This window comes from Terrapene carolina, unplaced genomic scaffold (assembly GCF_002925995.2).
Source record: "Terrapene carolina triunguis isolate 2854851 unplaced genomic scaffold, T_m_triunguis-2.0 Scaffold193, whole genome shotgun sequence".
Lineage (NCBI taxonomy): Eukaryota > Metazoa > Chordata > Testudines > Emydidae > Terrapene > Terrapene triunguis.
In genome coordinates, this window is record NW_020664544.1 from 4152332 (window position 1) to 4175242 (window position 22911).

At 48.4% G+C, this 22911-nt stretch overlaps 1 protein-coding gene across 2 annotated transcripts in view; it reads left to right on the forward strand.

Moving 5' to 3' along the window:
• The first annotated feature begins 2985 nt into the window (after nucleotides 1-2985).
• Nucleotides 2986-22911, forward strand: part of PCGF2 (polycomb group ring finger 2) — a 32064-nt gene continuing 12138 nt past the window's right edge. For both annotated transcript variants that reach the window (XM_026654822.2, XM_026654821.2), the window contains exons 1-4: nucleotides 2986-3042; nucleotides 17838-17977; nucleotides 19041-19137; nucleotides 22773-22828. In XM_026654822.2, the coding sequence (XP_026510607.1) occupies nucleotides 17866-17977; nucleotides 19041-19137; nucleotides 22773-22828 (265 nt within the window). In that variant the 5' untranslated portion in view covers nucleotides 2986-3042; nucleotides 17838-17865. The remainder of the gene's footprint in view (nucleotides 3043-17837; nucleotides 17978-19040; nucleotides 19138-22772; nucleotides 22829-22911) is intronic.

Consider the following 22911-nt stretch of genomic DNA (forward strand, 5'->3'; position numbering starts at 1 on the left):
CCCCAGTTTGAGAACCCCTGCAATTGATTTTCCTTTAGCCTGCTTATTAAAATGTCATATTTATGCTGGCACTAGCTTGCTCGTCCTCTCCCTAAACGCATGTGACGTCAATATGTAAATTCCTTTACAAAGATCCTAAAAAAATCCATCCCACTAATCAGGTGCCATGCCATGATTATCTGTACGCGGGGCTAATTTGACAAATGCATTATATTTCCCCCCTTTTCAAGAGTAAGAAAGTAGAAGCTGTGGGCTAAAGTAGTTTGGATACTGTTTTGATATAATTGTTGCCTCGGCATAGTATTTCTCTCTGTCATAAGTAAAAACACCAGAGAATAAAATAAAATAGATGTGAACCAGTTACTTTTATATTATAAAGCTTATTAAAGAGTTAGCAACCAATGTATAATCAGATGCAAGTTACTAAACTGGTGGTTTTGGCCAACCAGAAAAAAAATCCTTTGTTATGGAAGTGACCTTAATTAAAAAAATATGAGTTTTATTCTGAAGTACTTTCTCGTCCAGAATATGTTCAGGAAAAGGACACAATGCTAGATTCTGGTGCTAGATTCTGCAGTCAATTGGGACGTGTCGTTCTAATTTTGCCAACAAAAACTTTCCAGATCGTAAAATGTTAAAATGTTCTCGTGTCAATTTCTTGTTTAGGCGTCGTGGGGAGAGGAGTTTGGGGGGGGGGGTAAGACTTTATTTTCTGAATCTTTGCTTTTGGACAGTGTCCACTTAGCCAAAAGAGGTCCCTGCTGATTGCAATCACTTCATGCGTGTGGCTTCATTGCCTCGTGGAAATATATTCCCCTGAACGAATCAATTTTTCCTTCCTCCCACTATTTTTTTTCTCTGTTGGCTGCGTTTCTTTTTTAAAGTCTTCTCCCGTCTGAGAGCACCTTGAAGTGTAGAAGAGACTCGATCCAGAGCAACATCAGCAACAGCTGTTGACGTAAAGAAAACCTGGCTGCTCACATGAAAAAAAAAGGGAACAACAGAGAGAACTTTTGAGGTTTTAAGAGGCAAGATAAAGTTACCGCAAGGCCCAGAAATACACTTCGCCAGCATTTGGCGCCTCCTCACAGCAAACTTCCGCTGATTACAGCTGCAAAATAGAAACCGATGACGCCTTCTGGTTTAAGATCGAAAACCAAACACCCCATCTGACAGCACAGGAGTAACTGACAAGGAGCGGCAAATAACCCTGGGAAGTCTAGAGCCAATAAACAGGGACAAGTGATACTTTTTGATGCAGTGGGAATCACATAAAAATGTAGCAAGACAATAGGCTGAAAGGGGTATCCTGGTCATCATAGGCACTTAAGGTTTGCGTTTTTAAATACATATCGTCGACACGTGTTATGTGTATACATCTTTGTGAGTGTGTGTAATTCTAGAGCTTGATTCAGTTCTGCCCTTCGCCTCACGCCTTCATTTAAACCCCCACCACGTGTACAGTCCCTTCGCACTCCTGTCAATGAAGACACGAGGTAGAGAACAAGGCTAAAACTGACCCCGACGGCTTGGGGCGCAAACAGGGATGGGAATGAAATTGACAAGGCAAGTCGAAGTCCTGCTTCCCCTTGGATAACCCGCTCCCCCTTTGGCAAAGGAGAAAATGAAAGGAGAAGTAAAGGAGTGGAAAGGTCTTTAGAAAACCCACCACGAGGCAGATCTAACAAAACGAAGCGAATGGGAATATTTGAAAATCTGGTATCGAACACAGGGATGGTCGCATGGTAGTAAGAATTATAAAGGGTAACAGTGAAAAGGGGCACGGGGGGAGGAGAAAATCTAAAGTCCTGCCTCTGTGGTTTAAAAACAAATGCAGGGAAGGAGACGGGTTATTTGTCTCTGAAGGCTGGACTTTCCCAAACTTCAGCGGAGATCGTCTCCAAAGAAATCACACGAAGTTGCCGACAGCGGGTCTTTGTGCTTGGAACTTAATGCGTTGGGTTTGAATCAAAATGTTCGGGGGGAGGGGGGCGAGAATCAAGCCACGTCCCTTCACAACAAATCCCTCAAATTGTCTCATTTCATCCCTGGCTCCTTTGCTTTATTTGAGTTGATTCTTTTTATTCGTGAGCCTGTTTCTTGTTTTAAGAGAGACCGCAACAGTCGTCTGGGAGGGAGAATAAAGACGTGCGGGGTGTGTGTGCAGAACTGGACAATCTGGAATATCCCTGTGTCTCTGCCTTCTAGGATATGTCACCGCCTTTTAAATCTATTTCCCTTCATGGTGTACTCTAAGCAATGCCTGGCTGGTCTGTGAATGGATACAAAGCGGAGAGCCAGGGGGAGAAATATATATACACACACGCATATATTTTTCCTTGTGCAAAAAAAAAAAAAAATCGTTTGCTTCGAGATTGTAACGAAACAGAACATAACTTGCTATGACACTAGATTATCTGCTATTTTTTTTTCACCTTCCCCAGACATGAACGGCAAAATCCGGGAGCAGAAGGGCCGGGTCTCATCAGCGACCCCTCCCTCCCACCGATTTCTTCCCGCTTATGATTCCGATTGATTGCCAGCCCCCTGCCCCTCTTCCCCCCCCCCCCCATGGAGGGAAAAGCGTAGCTGCTTTTGTTCCGATTGGAACCTCATGTTTCGTAGCTTTCCCAGGTTTCACGACTGCGGCTGGGTATCTGGGCTGGGGTTTGCCTCGGCGGATGCTGCCGGTTGTGTATTGTCAGGATGCTCCGGGGGGTGGATGCCTAAGGGGGGGGGGAAACAAATCTCAGTTTTTGTCTCCCCCCCCTTGCACCTCAGCCCCTTTGCAAACACCCTAAAGGAATGAGATCACGTGAGGCAAAAGGGGGCGGGGCCAAGCTCTTGTCTGGAAGGAAAAAAAAGCCATTTTGTGCCCCCCCCCCCCCCTAACGGATCCCATCAGCAGCTACACAGCGGCGTTTCTTCCAGCTCCGCCGCTTTGGAAAAAAAAAAAAAGGAAAGGAAAGAAAGGGGGGGCTTGGGGGAGCTCGCTGTTTTCCCAACCCTGCTCGTCCCCCCCCTGAAAAGATCCGGGATCAGGTAGGGACGCACCTCCCCCTACAATCCCTTTTGCCCTGTGGGGTGTTGGGGGGTGGAGGGGGAGGGAATAGATCTCTCCCTCCCGCCCCCCTCCAGGGAAGGACTCGAGTCTGCGGGCCATGCTGCAAGCTCCCTGCCTCGGCTTCTGTGACATCCTCTGTCTTTCGGGGGTTGGTTTTTCTTCCTTCCTTTTCTATTTTTCCGCTCTCTCTCTCTCTCTCTCTCTCTGCTTTCAAGATGGCCGATCGGTTTATTTGCTATCCATCTCCTGCCTGGCTTCCTATCTTTCTCTTTGTGCTGCTGCTGGTTTTCTGGCAGGGTCGGGGTGGGGGAATTTGCATGAGATCCCTTCCCCGCCCCAGACATGGCAGTTCACCCCCCCTCCTCCCCCAACCTCTCCACTCTCTCCCCCAGCCGGGGAGGGTGTCTGCTCCCCCGTGCCCGCTCGCTTGGCTTCTTCCTCCGGCGGCTGGCTCTTGGCAGCGGCCGCTGATCTCGCCTCCTTCTCGCTCTCCAGTTGGCACGCCTAACTTTTTGGATCCCTTCTCTTCCCCCCCCCTTTTTTTTCTTTGGCCCCAACGCAGGGAGGCTGGCAGCTGGGCGGGGGCTGCCCCGCTGTGTGGGGGGCAAGGGAGACGGGGGTCTGGGGAGAGGGAACCGGCTTTGACAGCACCCTGCCAAGCCCGACCCCCTCCCCCAAGAGCCCCCAGGAACTACCCCACCCCGGGGATCGCCACATTGTAGGCGCGCAAAGGGCAAGGGGCGCGCAAGACATGCCCAAGGGCGCATGGACGTGGGTGGCTGGGGGGGGGGTGTCTTAGGAACTGAGATGTTAGAGCAATATGGCGCGGTTTCTCCACGGTTGGACAGAAAATGAATGTGGGGAAGGTTTTGTGTGTGTGTGTGTGGGGAAGGCCCCCAAGTTTACGAGACAGAGATTGTACTGTGCCGATGCGCCCCCCTCGGGCTGGGTGGGGATTCCAGGGTCTGGGATCCAACCCCAGAGGGGACCGACAGAGAGAAGAGGGGTGTGTGTGTGTGTGTGTGTGGAGAGGAAGGGGGTCCTTGTTATTCTGTCATTCCCGAAGTCATCTGGGTCCCATCCGCTCGTGTGAAAACAAATACATAGAAAGCAAAATAATGTGCCACCCCCACCGCTCCAAAATAAAATAGAGGTGGCCACCAGGGGTTTGCCAGGAGACCCTCGTGGGGGAGGGGGTGGGCGTGAAGTCGTTGCAACAGAGTCAAGGGGAGCTGCTGGGGGGGGGCATCTTTCATTTGGTTTTAATTGTCGCGATGTTTTGCGAATCAATATGGAAGTCCAACGAAGCGATCTGAATGGGGCTCAGTTTCCTACATCAGAAAGAGAGAAAGGAGAGGTAGGAATTACAATCCACTTTGCAATTCATCTCACCCGCGACCCCCGCAAGCAAACAAACAAACAAAAACCCATTTAGATCCCGTCAGGGTCTTTTTTTCTTTTCTGTCTTTCTCCCTCCCCAACTACGTGTGGACACCTCGCAGCTAATTAGCGCGGATCGCCCCTCCATGCCTGATGAATAATAGATTGCAATAGAATATCAAAATGAGCCCACAGCTCGGCTTGGGGGGGGGGGGGGGTGGCAGGAAAGTGGCTCTCCCTCCCCCCCTTTTTCCATTTCGCCTTTTTTCATTAAAGGGGGGCATTCTTCTTACTTTGGGACAGAATAAATAAACAAATAAAATAAAGAATTCCCAACCCCTCCAAGATTCAAAGAGAAAAAGCCTCTCTTGCTATACCTTTCCCTCCAGAATTCAAGGAGGGAGTTCTTGTGTATGGATACATTTATCTATATTCCCCTTCCCATTAAAGAGTTACTTTCTCTTTGTCTATGGAACTCTTTCTGGAGGGGAGGGGAATGTGTGGGATAGAGGGAAGGTTTTTGGGAGGGGAATGTGTGGGATAGAGGGAAGGTTTATAATTATGGAGGTCCCTTTCTCCTTCTCCAGTTTAGCCATCACCTCTTCCATAGAGCTGTGTGTTGGAAATATTCCTCCCTCACCCCAGATTGTATTATCATCATTATTATGGAGCGTCTGCGCACAAAGCCTGCTTTGTTCGGAGAAAAAGATGCATGAAATAACCCTTGTGTAACCAAGAAAAAAAAAATCACTGCAAAGGGGATTGATGTTCTGTTTGATATTGATGAGGTAGGAAGGGGAGAAATCTCGTGTCGAGGAAGCTTTGGTAGTAGTGAGCCAATTCTTGAGGGGAATGGACTGGTTTTGCCCTTGGAAATCGGAGCCCTGAGTTCTAGGTTCGCCATTCTTTGCAGAGTGTCCCAGGAGTCGTGCTCGCGTGGCTGGTCTTTAGGCGGGATGGATCCAACTTGTGAATGGAAGGAACCCCGTTCCATTGGAGAACGTTGGGACCGTTTCTAGTGGCCGGGGAGGTGTCGGTGTATTTGTGCTTCCTCTGCGGAGAGGACAACCCACGGGGCTTTTCTCGCGTGGGTTCGAGGGTTGTCTTAGGACCCAGGATGGCTCCATACAGACCTGGGAACCTCCCTTCACCCCCTTGCGCACACTGGAGTGGGGAGAGGGGGTGGTGCAGGAGGATATAAACTTCCACAAACCAAGACCTAGTCGCGTTTTGTCCCGGCGATCGATCCCTTTGTTTACATGTACCGACAAGTCCCTGCGATCTCCCTGCGTGGGGGCTGGGGGGGTAGGGAAGAGAGAGCATGTATGAGCCAGCGAGCTCCGCTTCTTTGCGAACAGCAGGTTTGCACCTCGGTTGGTTGTTCGCAAGGCTGATCTTGCGCAGTGAGCGCCGATTCGCAGCTTGAGGTGTTGTGTGAGTGTGTGTCTTGTGTCTGGGGGATTCCTCCTGTCTTGGAGGAGGGCTTCCCGGCTTCCTGGACAAGTTTTAGAATGACATGCAAACGGAGGGACATGGGGGTTATTTCTGAGCTGGGGCAGAGAGGAAGGAGGGGGTGACAGCTGTCTAGAAGTTATGGGGGGCTTTGAAATGTCCTCCTGCTCCCCGCAGATTCGGTCTCCTTTCTCTGCAACGGCTGGGAGGGGCGAACCGCTGCCCCGGCGAGCTTGGGAGCAGGGGGAAAGATCTCCCGGGAATGTGAGATTCACCCCTTGGGTTGATGTGCCTAGACCACCTTCCCCTGCCTTCGGGTGGTGCGAATTGCCATCTGGGAATATAGACTCACCTTCCCTTGCGCTCCTCCTCTCGTATGCTGGCCAACCACACACCTGAAACCCTGTCCCCAATCGCCCCTTTCCAATGTGTATTGGGAACAATTTCAACAAAAGAACCCGTAAAGTGTCTCTAATTCTCAAGGCCCAGTGGCTGGAACAGTCCCACGAGGGTGGTGCTTTCATTCCCAGGCCTAGCCGACTCCTGCCTTCAGACCTCCTGGTCTGTTAATAATGATTAACTATGCTGCGTGGAAAGACAAAACCAACACATAACATCATATCACAAATAAGCCAAGATCAGACCTGGAAATTCCAAATTCCTTTTTACCTCCACGGAGGCGCTTCATTTTTAAACGATCATCATGAGAAAAGTTCTCCCGGACTAGGAACCTCCCCGTGAAACCCACGAAAAGCTAGCCCACCGCTAAAAATGGATTGAAAAGTGACAGCCGCCCACTGGGGAGAGATTGAGCAGCTGAGAGCACTAAGAGGGGTGGTTCCCTGCTACCACTGAAGCGCAGAGCAGAGCTTTGCCATCGTCTTCCATTGGAGCATCACTTCCTCCCCGTCCATGTCTTCCAAAATAAAAAGCGAGTTTACTCCAGATACCTGTATCTACCCTCACTGCACTACTAGCCTGGACTGAGCGCTCTGCGCCAGATTTTCAAAAGAACTCTACTCTCATGGAGGCACCAAAATAAGCGGCCAAATTGTCATGCTGGGTGCTGGACCTCCCCCCCCACTTTTGTTGTTGTTTTTGAAAATCTTGCCTTTATTAACATGCCTAAAGTTGAGCTGGGCTCTTTGGAAAATCTGGTGCTGAGCACTTGAAAATCAGGACCCCTCATCACCTCTTTTGAAAATTTGGCACCACTTCTCTGCATGCCAGTGATTTACACAGGCAGATGGACTGTGGGAATTTGCTGTCACGTCATTGATTGTGGTGTCTAACACAACTCAGCCTCCAAACCTCTCCAGACTGTTGCAGCCAATATGCTTGTCACCAACAGATGTGATGCCAAGGGTTTTTCACTGGAAAAATACTTAATTACTAACAAATACATGTTGCCCTGGATTCCCACAACTGTTTCTGGCAGGGCTAGATTCTGTAGCAAGTCCTCTTCTGGGGCTGGAGAAACCGGCAGCAGTCAGATGAGATTTTTTTATTGATTCTGTCCTGTTCGGCTCTGTTGAGTAAATTAAGCACTTAAAAGGGAAAAGGGGGAAAAAGTAAAAGAAAGAAAAGGAAAATGACACCTCCTCCCTTCAACCGCTAAGCTCAAGGGCTGCAAAAAAGATCCAGTTTGATCTCTTGGATTTTTTAATACAAATTCCTTGGAAGAACTTTAGAGAAAAAATATGAAGAATAAAACAACCCCCAAACAGCATTTTAAAAAGCCATAGTGAGGGGGCCCGATCCTATTTGGGCTAAGCTGGAGAAGTCAATCGAAGTTTTGTCTGAGGACATGGTGGAGAATGGGGCTCGCTGGTTCTGACAAAGTTCCCTGCTGCCTTAGAATTCACCACTGGGGTTTTCTGACAGCATTTCCACAGCTGCTCTTAAGTCTTAACTTTTGCATGTTATGGACAAACACTAATTATCCAGATACATGGACACTCTAATATCAGGGGTTTCTGAGCTGCCGCCTGTTCCCTGAAATATAGAAAAGCTCAATTCTATTCCTCCAAATCTCTAGCAACTTCATTGACTGGCTCTGCGTTGAGACATGGGTAAATTAGAGCAGAATCCGGCCCTTTGTATATAATTGCTAAGTACTAACTGCCCCTCCATTCGCCCTGAAGGACAAGGGATGGTTAACCTACCATGGAGTGTTCTGTTCAGCTGCGTAGGGGTACTTGGTTTATTTTTTATTTATAGCTCCGAGAAAGCAAGAAGGACTAGCAGGCTAATGCTGCCCTGACTGGCTTTTCCACTCAATTACTCACTGTTTCCTCTCCCTCCCCCCCCTCCTCAAATCCAGTTTTGGGGCCCGTCTGTGGAAAGGCTTCTCTTCGCCTGCATAAAGCTGCATTCATGGTCAGATGCTGTCTTGAATGTTTCCATAGGAGATAAAAATTGTCTACAGTTGCAGTGAATTTGGGAGGGGTGTGTGTGTGAGAGAGAGAGAGAGAGGGAGGGAGAGAAAAGATCAGCTACCAATGTTTTGGTTACATCTGTACAAATATTTTCCTGGTTTTGAGGAAGGGGGCCGCACCCGCGTCTGCTTAATTCTCTGAATGACCCCATCGTGGGGGAAGGGGGAATACCTTAAAGCTGCCCTTAACATTGAGAAGTTGGTTCACGGGTCACTGGTAGGTCCAGAGGCAAAGATCTATCTAATTTCAACTCCTATGTTATGGAGGTCGGACTAGTTCTAAAGGTTCCAGGCGCCCCTCTCACATGTGAAAACCATCTCAGACTGGAGTCTTCTGGTTTGTTAATTAATTAATTAATGGTCGTTGTTGTTGCTATTATTTATCTGAGGGGGAAAGCCCCAGAGAACATCATTTCTGATTTGACACAGGGGGAATGAAGGATCTTGAAATATATAGACTCTGACCTGAGGGGCAGACAGAGAGAAAGGGGTTTAGACGTTGCATTTTTAGGGATACTGCAGAATGGACTCTGGCCTTTTGGCAAAAAGTTTTGGGTTTTTTAGAAAAAAAGAAATTAGGAGGCTGTTCACTCCAAAAGTCCCTGGTCGTGTGAAGACTTCTTGACTCTACACTGACTTTAACTGAGATTTTCAAGTGGTTTTGGGTGCCTGACTTGAGATACTTTAAAAGGGTCTGATATTCAGAAAGTGCTGGGACACCCCCAAAATTAAAGCACCCCAAATCTCCAAGCATTTTTGAGATTCTTAACTTGTATTTTCTTGGGAGGATTTGAGCTTCCTCTCTACATTTTAAAAGCTCTGATGCATCTTCTTCTAAAACCAAATCAAATGTCAGGGTAAAAGATCAGAACAATTCATTCTTCCCCTCACCCTCCAAATCTGTTTTAAAAATTGAAAAATATGTGTCATGTCTTCTGTTCATAGAGAGTGTGGAAACTTTTCAGCAGGATATAAGTGTGTGTATAATAGCAAGATGCACAACCCACAGCGTTTTGCAGGAAATCAACATGCAAAATAATTTATTTCCATGGGAGGAATAATCTGTGTCTCGGAATTGTTGTCTGCTTTTAATATGTTTTTCTCATCCCTTTCAAACTGGGGTGGTTGCACTGCAGACCTGCTATCGCCTTCTTGCGAGGCAACGGCAACAAAGCAAAAATTGTTTGGTAATAGCAAGAGAAAACTTTGGTGATCCGGAAAGATAACGTGTCCTAGGCACAGACTGAGGGAGGCTGAGAGAGAGAGAGAGGGGGGGGGGGGGAAAGGGCGATTGATCTGGTTCTGGAGCCTTGTCGAGATTTTAAATCCAGACCCACATCTGAGGTCACGTGCCCTCTTGCTTTGTGTAAACCCTCTTCTCGCTCGCTCCCACTGTACTTTGCCAACCCGAAAGGAGAATTTCCTGTTGTCGGGATCTGATGCCTACTGTACCTGCTAGCAAAGGCTACATTAACCCAACACGTCGCGGGAGTCTCTTTGTGAAATGCAAGCGTGTCTATTTTGCAAATATATATATATATATATATGACATTAATTATTATTATTTATTATTATTTTCTAATGAGCGTTTGGGAGCCCGCATAACCAGTTGTGCATATCTTGTCTGGTGATAAATGGTGCCTCTCTGATATTGCCAATCGATATATTGTTTTCCTGCCCACACCCGTGGAGTCAGGAGTTGGAAAGATCTGGATCTTTCGGCTCAGAAAACTTGCCCAAGAGATGGCGAAACTAGCTAAACTGTTAGGGAAGGTAGCAGGAGGAGAAGTGGTGACTCCTGGGTGTTCTGCGAAGGAGTGGGGTATCGGTTTGGATTTCTGGTGACTGTGTCCTGGAGGGAGAGACACCTCCAACAATTCCAACCCCGATGCCGTTTAATCAAACAATAAAGCAACGCGCTCCACTTTGCTTTAACGCTTTCCACCAGAGGATCAAGGAGGAGCCCATTACAAATGTGAAATGACTCAAGGTTTGCAGCAGCCCTGCCAGGTGGGGGAAGGCATCATTCCTCTAATTTCGCAGATGGGGGGGAAACTGAGGCAGCAGAGAAGGAAGGCACCTTGCCCAAGGTCATTACCAGAGCGGGAGTGGGGGGAGGAAGCAGATCGCTAATCTCCCAGTTCCATCACAGACCATCCTCTTTCAAGTCCCTAAGGAGTTAATATTTTAAAGGGAGCAGGGTGCCTCTGCAGAATTAAGCCCAAAGGGGCCAGTTTAAAGGTAATCAACTCTTGGTTTGGTGTAGAAGGGGAAAGATGCATCCGAGCTGTTTAAATAGGTTTTTTTTTAAGGGGGGCATAGACAGGGAGGGAGGTGGGGGGTGGATGGATGCCGGGAGTGGAGGAGGATTGAGTTTATTTATTTTCTGGGGGTGGGGGTGGGGAAAAGGTCAGGGCGGTGGAGGGTGTTTTTTTTGGGGGGGGCGGGGGTGTTTTAAAAGGAGACTAGCGCCAGCCCCCATTCTGAGTCATGAAATCATGCTGATTATCGTCCGTTTTACTAAAGCCGGTTTTTGCTGGCGTCTCGGGCTCCCCCTCCCCTCCACCTTCCCCTCTCCTTTAGAGACCCATGACGCCATTTGCTAGACTGGAAGGATAACATACAAAATACAAGAGTCTTGCAGGGAGCAGGGGACCTGCAGAACTCATTGCCCGGCGAGAGCCCAAGTCACTGGAGGGGGATTGGATTTCAGGTGCACCAAGCAGGCCAAAGCTCCCCCCCCTTCGCTTGGCTGTTGGTGTTGGCATCTTGCCAGCTGTTACCCTGCAGGTAACTATAGAAACCAGCGCACAGGGAGCCTATCAGCAGCCCCAACGTCACCTGCGACTTGTAAAGGGGTCTGGGGGGGCACTTCACTCTGGAGAGCTACCTTGATGATGCTGAGGCTTGAAGGGGCCGGGGGGAGGGAGATGTTCTGCTATTAAGTGTAATCAAGGGGTGGGTGTGTGTGCGGGGGGGGGGATGGAAGCAAACAAGCCAAGAGGACCCCAAAGGGGTGTGATCCGTGCTTTTGCCTTGGGAATCTACAAAGGGAAATGGGGCTGGGAGAAAGGTGTGTTTGTGGGGGAGCGGGGGGGGGAAATGACCCAATCCAGTCCAGAGAGCAGAACGGGCGTTTCCAAAAAACCCGCGTGTCTCTTTCTGACCCGCATCTATTGTGGTGTTGGCTTGTTTGCAAACCACCCCACAAATGCTTCCCAGCGGGCAGGCGCTAATGCTGGGTGCCAAACCAGGGAGTGGTGGCTTTAGCCACTACCTAGAGCAGGATACTCCCAATTTCTCCTCGGCCCCCCCTTCCCCTCAGACACACCCACCTCTGTGCTTAAGTTTTGTCCCACAGTCTCACCTCTGTTGCTTGTCTACTGAGGCTGAGGGAGGGCACCTTTGCCTTGAAGTTTCATCAGTCACTGTACCGATGGAAAAAGCAACAGAGGGTCCTGTGGCACCTTTAAGACTAACAGAAGTATTGGGAGCATAAGCTTTCGTGGGTAAGAACCTCACTTCTTCAGATGCAAGTAAGGGAAATCTCCAGAGGCAGGTATAAATCAGTATGGAGATAAGGAGGTTAGTTCAATCAGGGGGGGTGAGGTGCTCTGCTAGCAGTTGAAGTGCGAACACCAAGGGAGGAGAAACTGCTTCTGTAGTTGGATAGCCGTTCACAGTCTTTGTTTAATCCTGATCTGATGGTGTCAAATTTACAAATGAACTGGAGCTCAGCAGTTTCTCTTTGGAGTCTGGTCCTGACGTTTTTTTGCTGTAAGATGGCTACCTTTACATCTGCTATTGTGTGGCCAGGGAGGTTGAAGTGTTCTCCTACAGGTTTTTGTATATTGCCATTCCTGGTATCTGACTTGTGTCCATTTATCCTCTTGCGTAGTGACTGTCCAGTTTGGCCAATGTACATAGCAGAGGGGCATTGCTGGCACATGATGGCATATATAACATTGGTGGACGTGCAGGTGAATGAGCCGGTGATGTTGTAGCTGATCTGGTTAGGTCCTGTGATGGTGTTGCAGGTGTAGATATGTGGGCAGAGTTGGCATTGAGGTTTGTTGCATGGGTTGGTTCCTGAGTTAGAGTTGTTATGGTGCGGTGCGTGGTTGCTGGTGAGAATATGCTTAAGGTTGGCGGGTTGTCTGTGAGTGAGGACTGGCCTGCCTCCCAAGGTCTGTGAAAGTGAGGGATCATGGTCCAGGATGGGTTGTAGATCACTGATGATGCGTTGGAGAGGTTTAAGCTGAGGACTGTAGGTGATGGCCAGTGGAGTTCTGTTGGTTTCTTTTTTGGGCCTGTCTTGTAGCAGGAGGCTTCTGGGTACACGTCTGGCTCTGTTGATTTGTTTCTTTATTTCCTTGTGTGGGTATCGTAGTTTTGAGAATGCTTGGTGAAGATCTTGTAGGTGTTGGTCTCTGTCTGAGGCGTTGGAGCAGATGCGGTTGTACCTCAGTGCTTGGCTGTAGATGATGGATCGTGTGGTGTGTCCGGGATGGAAGCTGGAGGCATGAAGGTAGGCATAGCGGTCGGTGGGTTTTCGGTGTAGGGTGGTGTTAACATGGCCATCGCTTATTTGTACTGTGGTGTCTAGGAAGTGGACCTCCCGTGTAGATTGGTCCAGGCTGAGGTTGATGGAGGGGTGGAAGCTGTTGAAATCATGGTGGAGTTCTTCCAGGGTCTCCTTCCCATGGGTCCAGATGATGAAGATGTCATCAGTGTAGCGTAGGTAGAGAAGGGGCGTGAGTGGACGAGAGCTGAGGAAGCGTTGTTCCAGGTCAGCCATAAAAATGTTGGCATATTGTGGGGCCATGCGGGTGCCCATAGCGGTGCCACTGGTCTGCAGGTATATATTGTGTACCGATGGGGGATTCTTTGATTGGTACAGTATTGTGTACAGCTTTTATGAACGTTAAGCGCTTTTCCCAGCATGTGTGTGTGTACACACTTCTGCACCTCTCCTTTACAATGGTTCTCCATCCCAAGGGTAACCCCCTCTCCCAGGTTGCTCTGAGGAGTTTGCTGCACTCTATCCGATATAGATTAACGCCAGGTCAGGATTATAATAGGTAGATAAGCTTCCATTTTTTCAAATCAATCCCCTCCATGCCCAGCATGTGGAGAACTTGTCAAGAAGCAGCTCATTTGGACTAGCCACAAGAGGGTGGGTGTTTTGTTTTTTAATTCAACAACAAGGGTTTTACATAAAATAAAATAAAAAATACCCAGCGAATGGCTTGTAAGGGACTGAATCTCTCTCTCTCTGTGTTTGTGTGTGTGTCTGTGTCTGTGTGTTCCTAACAGTCTGGCCTCCGACTGACGTCACGCACAAACTCATTTGCACAGAAATAGATTTTAATTCAGCCCCCCCCCCTCCACCTCGGATGGTTGTAATAATATTCTGGCTCCTCGCCAAGTATAGGAGTTACCATAGAAACAATAAAACTCCAGCGATTCAGGGCCCCAGCTAGAACGTCTCCTATAGTAAATATTAAAGTAACGGGGAAGGGGGAAGGGGAAGAGGAAGGGGCTGCGGGGGGGGGCAGCAATTACATTGACATCTGCGACTTTCTGCATCTCTCTGCACTTGATTGCATCGACGGGTGATGTATTTCCCAGAGGGACTAGATTGTAACCCCACTTTACTTAGCGCTGCAAACGTCCTGCTCAGAGTCTCAAACTCGGGATGAAATGTTGGCAAAACCCTTTGTTTTTCCTTTCCATGTTGCCTTCTTTCGTGTGGGGGGTGGGGAGGGAACTGAACCTTGCAGACAAATTATGTTTTTCCGCCACTACAAATTCTGCCCGGTGCTCATCTTTGTGCCTAGCCCTGGAGTTTTTACTTCAATCAGCTTCTGCTTTCCAAGCAAATATGCCACCCTCTCTCTCCTGGGGCGGGCATAGGTAGACACACGACCTGCCCCCTGCCACCCCCCGCCGCAAAGCAAATCTATCCATTCTAGCAAAGGCGAGCTATTGGGTTTGTCTCCCTCTATTTGGGTGCCTGGCTGTGAAAAAGCCAAAGCGCGTCCCAGATTTGAAAACAACACCCCCACCCCAAAATACACGCGCGTGCCCGCGAATCCAGGTCCAATTGTTAAATTCATCTCCTGTCTTAATGAGGTGTGTGGCTTCTGTCACGGGCAAGGAGCCAGCAGCCGGCTCTTGGAGTCTCTATAGAAACCACGGGGCACGAGCGGAAAATGCCTTTGACCATAAAACAAAATGCGCTGGTATTAAAACATATAAATACCCGAAGGGAGGCAGACAAAAGGCTGAGTTCCCATTCACACCAGTTGAGGCTTGGGGAGAGGGGCGATGGGAGCGGTTTAGGAGACATCTCAGCAGGGACGGTCTCAATCCAGATTTCTTTTACTGAGGCGGGGGGGAGACATACCAGAAGTCCAGGAGACCCCCTGCCTACACGCACGCCCCCTTGCCTTGCTTTCGACAGCTATTTAGGGGAGGCGGTTCATCGCTGTGGGTTTAGGGCCCGATCCCACTGCCTACAAATCCACACCCACGCCGGCAGAACAACCAGGCGATGAACGGCCCTCGCCCATCGGCCTGGAGGCGAGTGGATCCAGATTTTTTATTAATTTTTTTAGCTGGCACCAATCGCTCCCTTCTCCTTCCTAGATTTCCCCGGAGGCAGAGCCTGTCCCTTTAAATGCGGTCCCTCAGCCTATTCCCCACCGAGCCATATGTATCCATCTATTTAAATACCCCCCCTCCGGGGGTCGGGGGCACTGCCCCCTCGCGGGTGTCGGTGGCTCTGATTGGGGGGGCGAGGGGGGCTGGTTTGCATGCATGCAGGAAGGCATTGGGAAGGGGCGGCGCTGCGCTTAGGCAGGCGGAGAAGGAGCCGCGGGGGAGACAAAGGTGCCGCTTCGCACCTTTGCCAGGCTGGCCAGCCTCTCCGAGCCCCCGTTTTCCCCTCTCCCCGCCTGGAGCCTGGGCTGTCAGGCGGGTGAAAGGCAAGCGGAGGACCCGGAGCCTGGTAGTCCCCGTCCCCCCCCCGGTTCCGGCTGGGAGATCGGAGCGGTGAAGGACAAGAAGGAAACTGTGGGTCGGGGGGCGCTGAGGGTTTCTTGTCTGGGCACCTTTCGATCCGTGCCGGGGAATCATTGTCTGCGGTATGTGCCCACGCTGCGCCACGGGGCACAGGGAATGGAGGGGGTGGGGGTATTTGTGTGCCTGAATTTGGCTGCAATGGAACGACCCCACAATGTGTGTCTAGGCCTGGGGAGGCCAGTAGATGTGATCTAGAGACGCGGCAGAGATCATCGGAGACTGTTTCGGGTGGGTGTGGCATGACCTGACAATGCCGTGCGTGGGTGTGGACGGGTGCTCTCTATTCTTCCGTGTGCTAATATGGGGGACAGATTACGGCCGGCTTTTATGCGTTATTAAATGGGCCTCCTAGGCCACTGCGTTGTGTTTGTAGATGGAGGTGTATTTGCAGGCTACATGCTGCCATATGTGTGTGTGTGTGTATTGCAGTTATACATCCGTTTACATCTTCAAAGTACTGTACCAATATGATAATGTAAGCGCCCATGAAATAAAATATAGACACACACTGATTACAAAATAAGGCATAAAGAACATAATTGTCGTGTATCCATCCTCGGTATGGGTGGACAGCCGCACACTATGAATGTGGATGTCATGGAGGTTACACTATGCCTGTGTGTATAATATTACAGTGCTTTGAAGATGGAAACTTCTGTATGTGTGTAGATGATTCAGATGCACCCAGACACGCCCATTGGATGTGCACTGGGTGGTGTCTATTCTCTGCATATTGTTTATGTGCCTTTGTAGTGTTAATTGAGAAATGCATGTGTGATGTGTGTCATAGGGTCTGACACGCCTGTCCTTCCGGTCTGTAAGCGCAGGTACCCATAGGTCGCGTAAAGCAGTCCTCAGCCGAGCTTCTCACGTCTGGCTTTCGCTGGGCTTGTGCGTTTAATGAATTGCATGTTAATGTTCAATTAGACCATTTATCTGATTTGTTCCGGACCATTGCCTTGCTGGAGGGAGGGAGGGGGGGCTGGGAGTGGGTGTGGGGCGTGGTGGAGGGGGATGGGGATTGGGGGCAAGACCACGAAAGTGGAATCTCCCCTCGGCTTTGTTATCTGGTGTCAGCAGCAAGCTAGGGAAGAATTAAAGAGGACATGTGGATAGCCAGAAGCCAAGGTGAAGCTGTTGCAGCTCCTAGCTGGCTAGGATTGAAATGTGATCCTTCTCACAGGCTGCAGACTTTGCTCGTCTTTTCTTCTTCTCCTCCCGGTCCTTGAGGTTTGTCCAAGTAGCACACACAAAAGGAGGGTTTGCTTTGGCCATAATTTGATTACAGATGATCCTGCAATGGGCTACAGCTGAGGGAGAAAGAGGCAGGGAGGGAGGTAGTGTGTGTCCAGACTTGGGTGGCAGAGCTCCACTTGGAGGAAGAGACTATTGGGGATGGAGGAGTTTATTGTTAGCTAATGATGAGCAACGAGGCTCTCGATTTTTATTTTTGTTTAAATATATAATTTAGAGGGGTTTGGGGCATTCCCTGTTAAGGGTCTCCATTTAATAAAAAAGTGTTCCTATAATAATCTCCATCCTGGCATCTACAAAACGTGCATAATCCAGAGTGGAAAAACTGGGCTGTGTGTGTTAGTGTGTTTCAAAGCTGGGCAGATATAATAGGGCTAAACCTAAGGAAGCAGCTATGAAACCTGCATGCTGTGTGGGTTTCTTACCTCCTTTACTACCCAAATTATTCAGCTGTACTAGGCACATCACTTCTTTAGACTCAGCTGTGCTGCCTGTTGTTTTCTCTGAACTGATTTGTCTCCATTAAAAAAAATAAAACCACATTACTAAATAAATTCTTTATCTTGTATGTGTTTTGGTCAGGATTTGGGAGTAAAAAGAGAGATTCGTTATATAATGTAAGCTGTAGGATCACTATGGGCCAGATTGTAATACTCTAGGTGAGTTATATCTTCCCCCAGGAGTATTATTATTGTCTTACATTTATACTGTGGTAGCACCCAAACATCACAACCAGTTCTGGGCCCCTATGTGCTAGGCACTGTGCAAACCCATAACCAGTTAGGCTCATCAACAAGATTACATTTGGAAAGGGTGCTACCCATCCCAGTCGGACTCTATGGGGGCTGAAAAAGAGGTGTTTTGTTTTGTTAAAATACAAATACTCAGTCCTCCATCCCGCTCTCTGGATTATTGCAATTTCAGACGCTTTGCAAGGCCTGACCACAAAACCCAGATTACAAGGTGGGGGGGGGGAGAGGGGGTATAAATCCTAAAACCAGAGACTCCTGTGGTTTGTAACCTACTGAGCCATTTGCTTCTGGAATGTTGCCTTCACTAGCTCCAGCGGATGACTTGGTTCTGGTTGCTGTAATATTCCAGGAGGGGTGATGACCCTGTAGATGCCGCTAACTTGATCCTCGGGGTGTGTGTGTTTGTTTCCAGAGAGGATCTGCTGAGGCCCGGATCCAAAATGCACAGAACCACCAGGATAAAGATCACTGAGCTGAATCCCCACTTGATGTGTGCTTTGTGTGGCGGCTACTTCATAGATGCAACCACCATAGTGGAATGTTTACACTCCTGTAAGTTTCCTCTGTACCTGGGGGGAGAAAGCAGGAGAAATCCGCTGTTCCCAATGAAATGCTCTTTTCTTTCATTCCACCAGGCAGATCTCCTATTTGGGTGTTAAGATCAGAAGCCAGCTGGTGGTGATGAGAGATTCCCCAGCTACTCACCTGAATATAACTCCATGGGCTTTTTCCAAAGTGGCTGGTGATTTTTGGGTGCCTAACTTGAGATACCTTAAAGAGGCCTGATGCTAGTTTTTCAGGAAGAGCAGAGCTCTCCCTTTCTGGAAACCAGGGCCTCCTTGTCATGTGAGACACCCCCAAATTGGAAGCACCCCAAACCCCTAGTCACTCTTGGCCTCCGATTACGCGCTCAATAATTTTGAGGTGAATTGGGGAGGGAGTGGTGAAGCTAGAATCCTACCATATTTCCTATACAGGGCTTAAGGCAATCTCTCACGATTAGAGATCAGAATGAGAGCTGTGTGTGTGTGAGGCGGATAATCCCATAACTGCCTGCTTTTGGGTTCTTCTACCTTCCTCTAAAGCATCTAGTTCCAGCCCCTGTTCAAAGACAAGGTCCTAGACTAGCTGGACCCAGGGTCTGCTCCAATCTAGCAATTCCTCTAATATACCTGCAGAGAGAAGCAAGGTGTAAGGGAAACCATGCCTTGATAAGAGGGGAATGTGGAATAGCCCCTACTGGTGGGATCCCCCTCTCATTGATACCTGGCTGCTAACAGGTGGATTAAATGGAAGCAGTCACTGATTACTTTCCAATCAGTGAGGGTAAAAAATTATCTTGCCCAGAATGTCTAAGCAGCTGCCTGTTCACTGTGGGTCAAAGCCAGCCCTGTACAGAGGGCCAGGGCAAGTGATGCACCACTTATATCCTGCTTTGGCACCATTTATGTCCCTCTTAAGCAGGATATAAATGGAGCTGAAGTGAGACTTAATACCTTGTGCTTAAGTGGCGCCTAGGCCTTGTGCTGACCCTTTGCCCAGGGGTGATAGTCACCCCGTGAGTCTGTATGTTGATTTCACCCTATTTATTTTTGTCTTTCTTCCTTTTTTTTAGTCTGTAAAACCTGCATCGTCCGCTACCTGGAGACCAACAAATACTGTCCCATGTGTGATGTCCAGGTGCATAAAACCAGGCCCCTGCTCAGCATCAGGTGAGGGATCTCACTGTTCTGGTTCTTGCCCTACAGCCCCGATAACACAGAAGTTGGGAAGTATCAGGCTCTGGATTTCGGCTATAGCATGTCACCGAGCCCCACTGTCACAGGAAATTCTCCTCCCTGCTTTGCTGCAGTTGGGAGATGGATATTTTGGCCTAACTTTTCCAGAGCCACTAATAGTGATTTTGGGTGCATCTATTACTTTTTTTTGAGAGGGGCGGCAACTTGGGATGCCTGAAGGGGCCCTGATTTCCAGAAGGTGGATGCACAGAATTAACAAATAATGAGGTCCCTTTTTAAAGTCCCCCAAACTGGGCACCAAACTACTATTTGCTTTGGAAAACTGAGGTTTCTGTATGTAATTCTGACCCTTATTCAGCAAGGTATGTTCCTAACCATCAGCATGTGAGTAATCCATTGTCTCCAATGGGACTAATTTACTTAAAGTTAGGCATGGGTGTGGGACTCAGGAGATCTGGATCAAATTCTCAGCTCTGCCACAGACTTCCTGTGTCTGGGCACTTAGGCCCAGAGCCTCAAAGGCCTCCACCCAATGGAGTTAGGCACCTATCTACCTTTGAGGATCCAGGCCTTAGTCTGTATGTGACTCAGTTTCCCATCTCTCCAGTGGAGACAACAGCACTTCCCCACCTCACAGGGATGTTTTGAGGATAAATCCATTAAAGATGGTGAGGGGCTCACATACTACTGACATGGGCACCAGACAACTACCTTAGTGTGCTGACTCCGGGCATACGCAGCAGAGAATCATAGACGTTTGTGTTGGGAAAGACCTCTTGTGGTTCTCTTCCTTCAGCCACTGCAGTGGATGGGCTAGAAGATCAAGAGCGTTATTTTCTCCTAAAAAGAATAAGTATCTTCTGTTGAAGCCAAGTGAAGTCTGCTGCCCTGGAAGAACAGGATTTGCACTCTGCAGTTTCACGCCTTATCGCATAGGTGCTGGAACTGAGGGTGCTGCCGCACCCCCTGGCTTGAAGTGGATTCCATTATATCCAGGATTTACAGTTTGGTTCAATGGGTCTCAGCACCCCCACTGTACAAATTGTTCCAGCACCCCTGCCTTAGTTTACTAGAATAGCCTACTAGACTATATCTGACACCTTATAGTCTACTGTATGTAGGTTATTTGAATGTTGACCCAAAGTCTCTCCTATCTCCTTGAATGCTTGCAGGGGAGGAGAGGAAGGAATGATCAGAACCAGAGCATCCTAACTTTCATTTTTCTCATAACAGCTGCACAGGCTAGGGAATTCTGTACCTGGTCATTATTTTGTGTTTGATGTCATCACGGGCATTCCTGGGTGTTTGACATCATAAGCAAAGCCCCAGCAGGGCTGTGATGTCAAGATAGTCCCACCTCAACAGCTTCCAGCGTCCAGATGCAGCGCCTAGTATAATGGGGCCCCACTCTCTGTGTTGTATAATGTCAATGAGATCCGAGCCGGAAGGGCAGACGACAAGTGTCATGATGGAACAGACAGGACCAGGAGCGTCTCTGAATTTTCCAGCCCCCTTTAAGGATGTTGTAAAGAGATTGGGATGATTAATTAGCAGGGAAAGGCACAATGTGAGTTACATCCTCTGTCAGTTTGGACTGAGTACCTGAGGTCATCTTTAGACAGTGCCCGGACCGCAGCCGTCAGGCTTTGAAGCCACGACAAGAGAAATTTAACCTGAACCCGCTTGTGGTTTATAATTCATTGATCCATTTGCCTTGGAACGATGCGTTCTTCTCCCAGCGGAGGGTTATTCTGTGTGAGCGTGCGGCTGGCTGAGTCTCAGCCGCTACTATTGTGGGTGGGTGGGTGGTTTCCAGACCCCTGTTCCATGCCCAGAACCACTAGGATCAAACTAATGCAGTCAAACCCCCACACTTGGTGCATGCTTTATGCCGGCTTTGCTCCTTCCCTATTTGTCTGGGTTTGGGGAAGCCAGACATGTCTTGTCAGTTGTAGAATTAGCTCTGCAGGTGGTTGGCATAGAAACCATTAAGGCTGCAATACATCACTAGGGGCTTTTTTTAGCTCTTCCATGTAAATCCATTTCTGTAGTAACACTTCTCTTTTTTTGTTGTTGGTTCCCTGTGAAATATTTACACTCTAACTCCCACAGACCTTTCCGTGAAATATCTCTGAATGTGTGCACAGACCCAGACGGAGACGCACTCTGCCAACATACAGACAGACACAAAGCAGCAGGCTAGAATTGCACCGATCTTCCAAGCTCTGAGATATCGCCCAGACCTTACTTTATAATTTGCATTGCAGTAGCTACTAGTCACAGACAACCCCTCCCTCCCCTGCCGTTATGCTAGCCACTCTACCACCATATCTTTGCATCCTTGTCCGATCAGACCTCAATTTTCATTGGCACTAGGGCCCCTTTACACCACTTTAGCAGCGGCAAGGGGCCTGGATTGTGAATGAGAATCAAATCCACAGTCTTCTCTCTATTTTTATCAGAGTCGGGTAGTTGAGGCATAGACTTGGGAATCAGAAGGGTGTGGGAAATCTGTGTCAGCGTCTGGAAGAAAACTTGTTCAAGTCATGTGGGTAACCTAACTCCTATTGAAATCTATGCAAATTAGACACCTAAATACCTTTGAGGATCTGGGCCTTAGACCAAACATTTTTAGGGTGGATCCCTAAACTACTTCTTAAACAAGGTGGCTGAACTTTTCCCAGAGGTGCCCACATCTCTCACTGCATGTCAGTCGAAGTCTATGTTTAGGCTCACAAACTTCAAAAATTTAGCCATAATCTCTTTCTCCCTTGGCTTCCCCATCTGTAAAGTGGGAATACTGATCTCAGCTTGCCTCACATGAAGGTCTTGGGAGATTTGATTCACAAAGGTTAGCAAAGCATGTTGAGAGCTTCAGATGGAAGGGGCTAAAGATGAAAAGCCCTATATCTGAGCGAGGTATCTTTTATTATATTATAGAAATAATTTTGATATATGATCAGTGACCCTGATGTTCCCATTTGTTCTTGGAACTAGAGACATAGCCCTTCTTTTTGGGCCAGATCCAAAGTCCTCATGTCTTCCCTGTTTGACTTCATTGGGTTTTGGATCAGACTCTGAATTTGCATGGTTAGTCATTTTCCTTTCTCTTTTGCTTCCCCCTCCATCTGAGTTGCATAATACCCAGCTGTGTTGTCAGAAATGTCAGTCATGGACATATTAAGGACTATGGGGTCAATCCTGCCAGGTGCTTGGCACCATTCAGCACCAAGTTTCGGGATACCAATAATATGCAATGGGGTTATGACTTCCCAAAGGCTACTTGCAACCTGTGTCCACATACATCAAAGTCAATAGGAGTTTTACCAGCAATATTCAAATTGGCGCAGAGCCGGTACAACGTGGTCTTGAATTCATCCGACTGTGTTCCTTTGCAAAGGACCCATGCAATGTCTGTGCGCTATTTAAGTCCCACGTAAGCCCTGTTTTGAGGGCTTAAATGGTGCATAAGCCTTGTGCCGATCTTTTGCCCAGGAGTGGAAGGTGCTCTCTTTTGGTGTGGCTGGAGAACGCAGACAGGTGACTGGAATGGATTCGGAAATAACTACACTCACCCTCCCTGATTAATTCTTATTTGTGTCTTTCAGGTCTGACAAAACCTTACAAGACATAGTGTACAAACTAGTCCCTGGGCTTTTCAAAGGTACAGATACAGACAGCAATAATCAAATCAAGTAATAACGGGGATGATTTGGGTGTGATGCTCTGTGTTGGCCCAACTCTGCT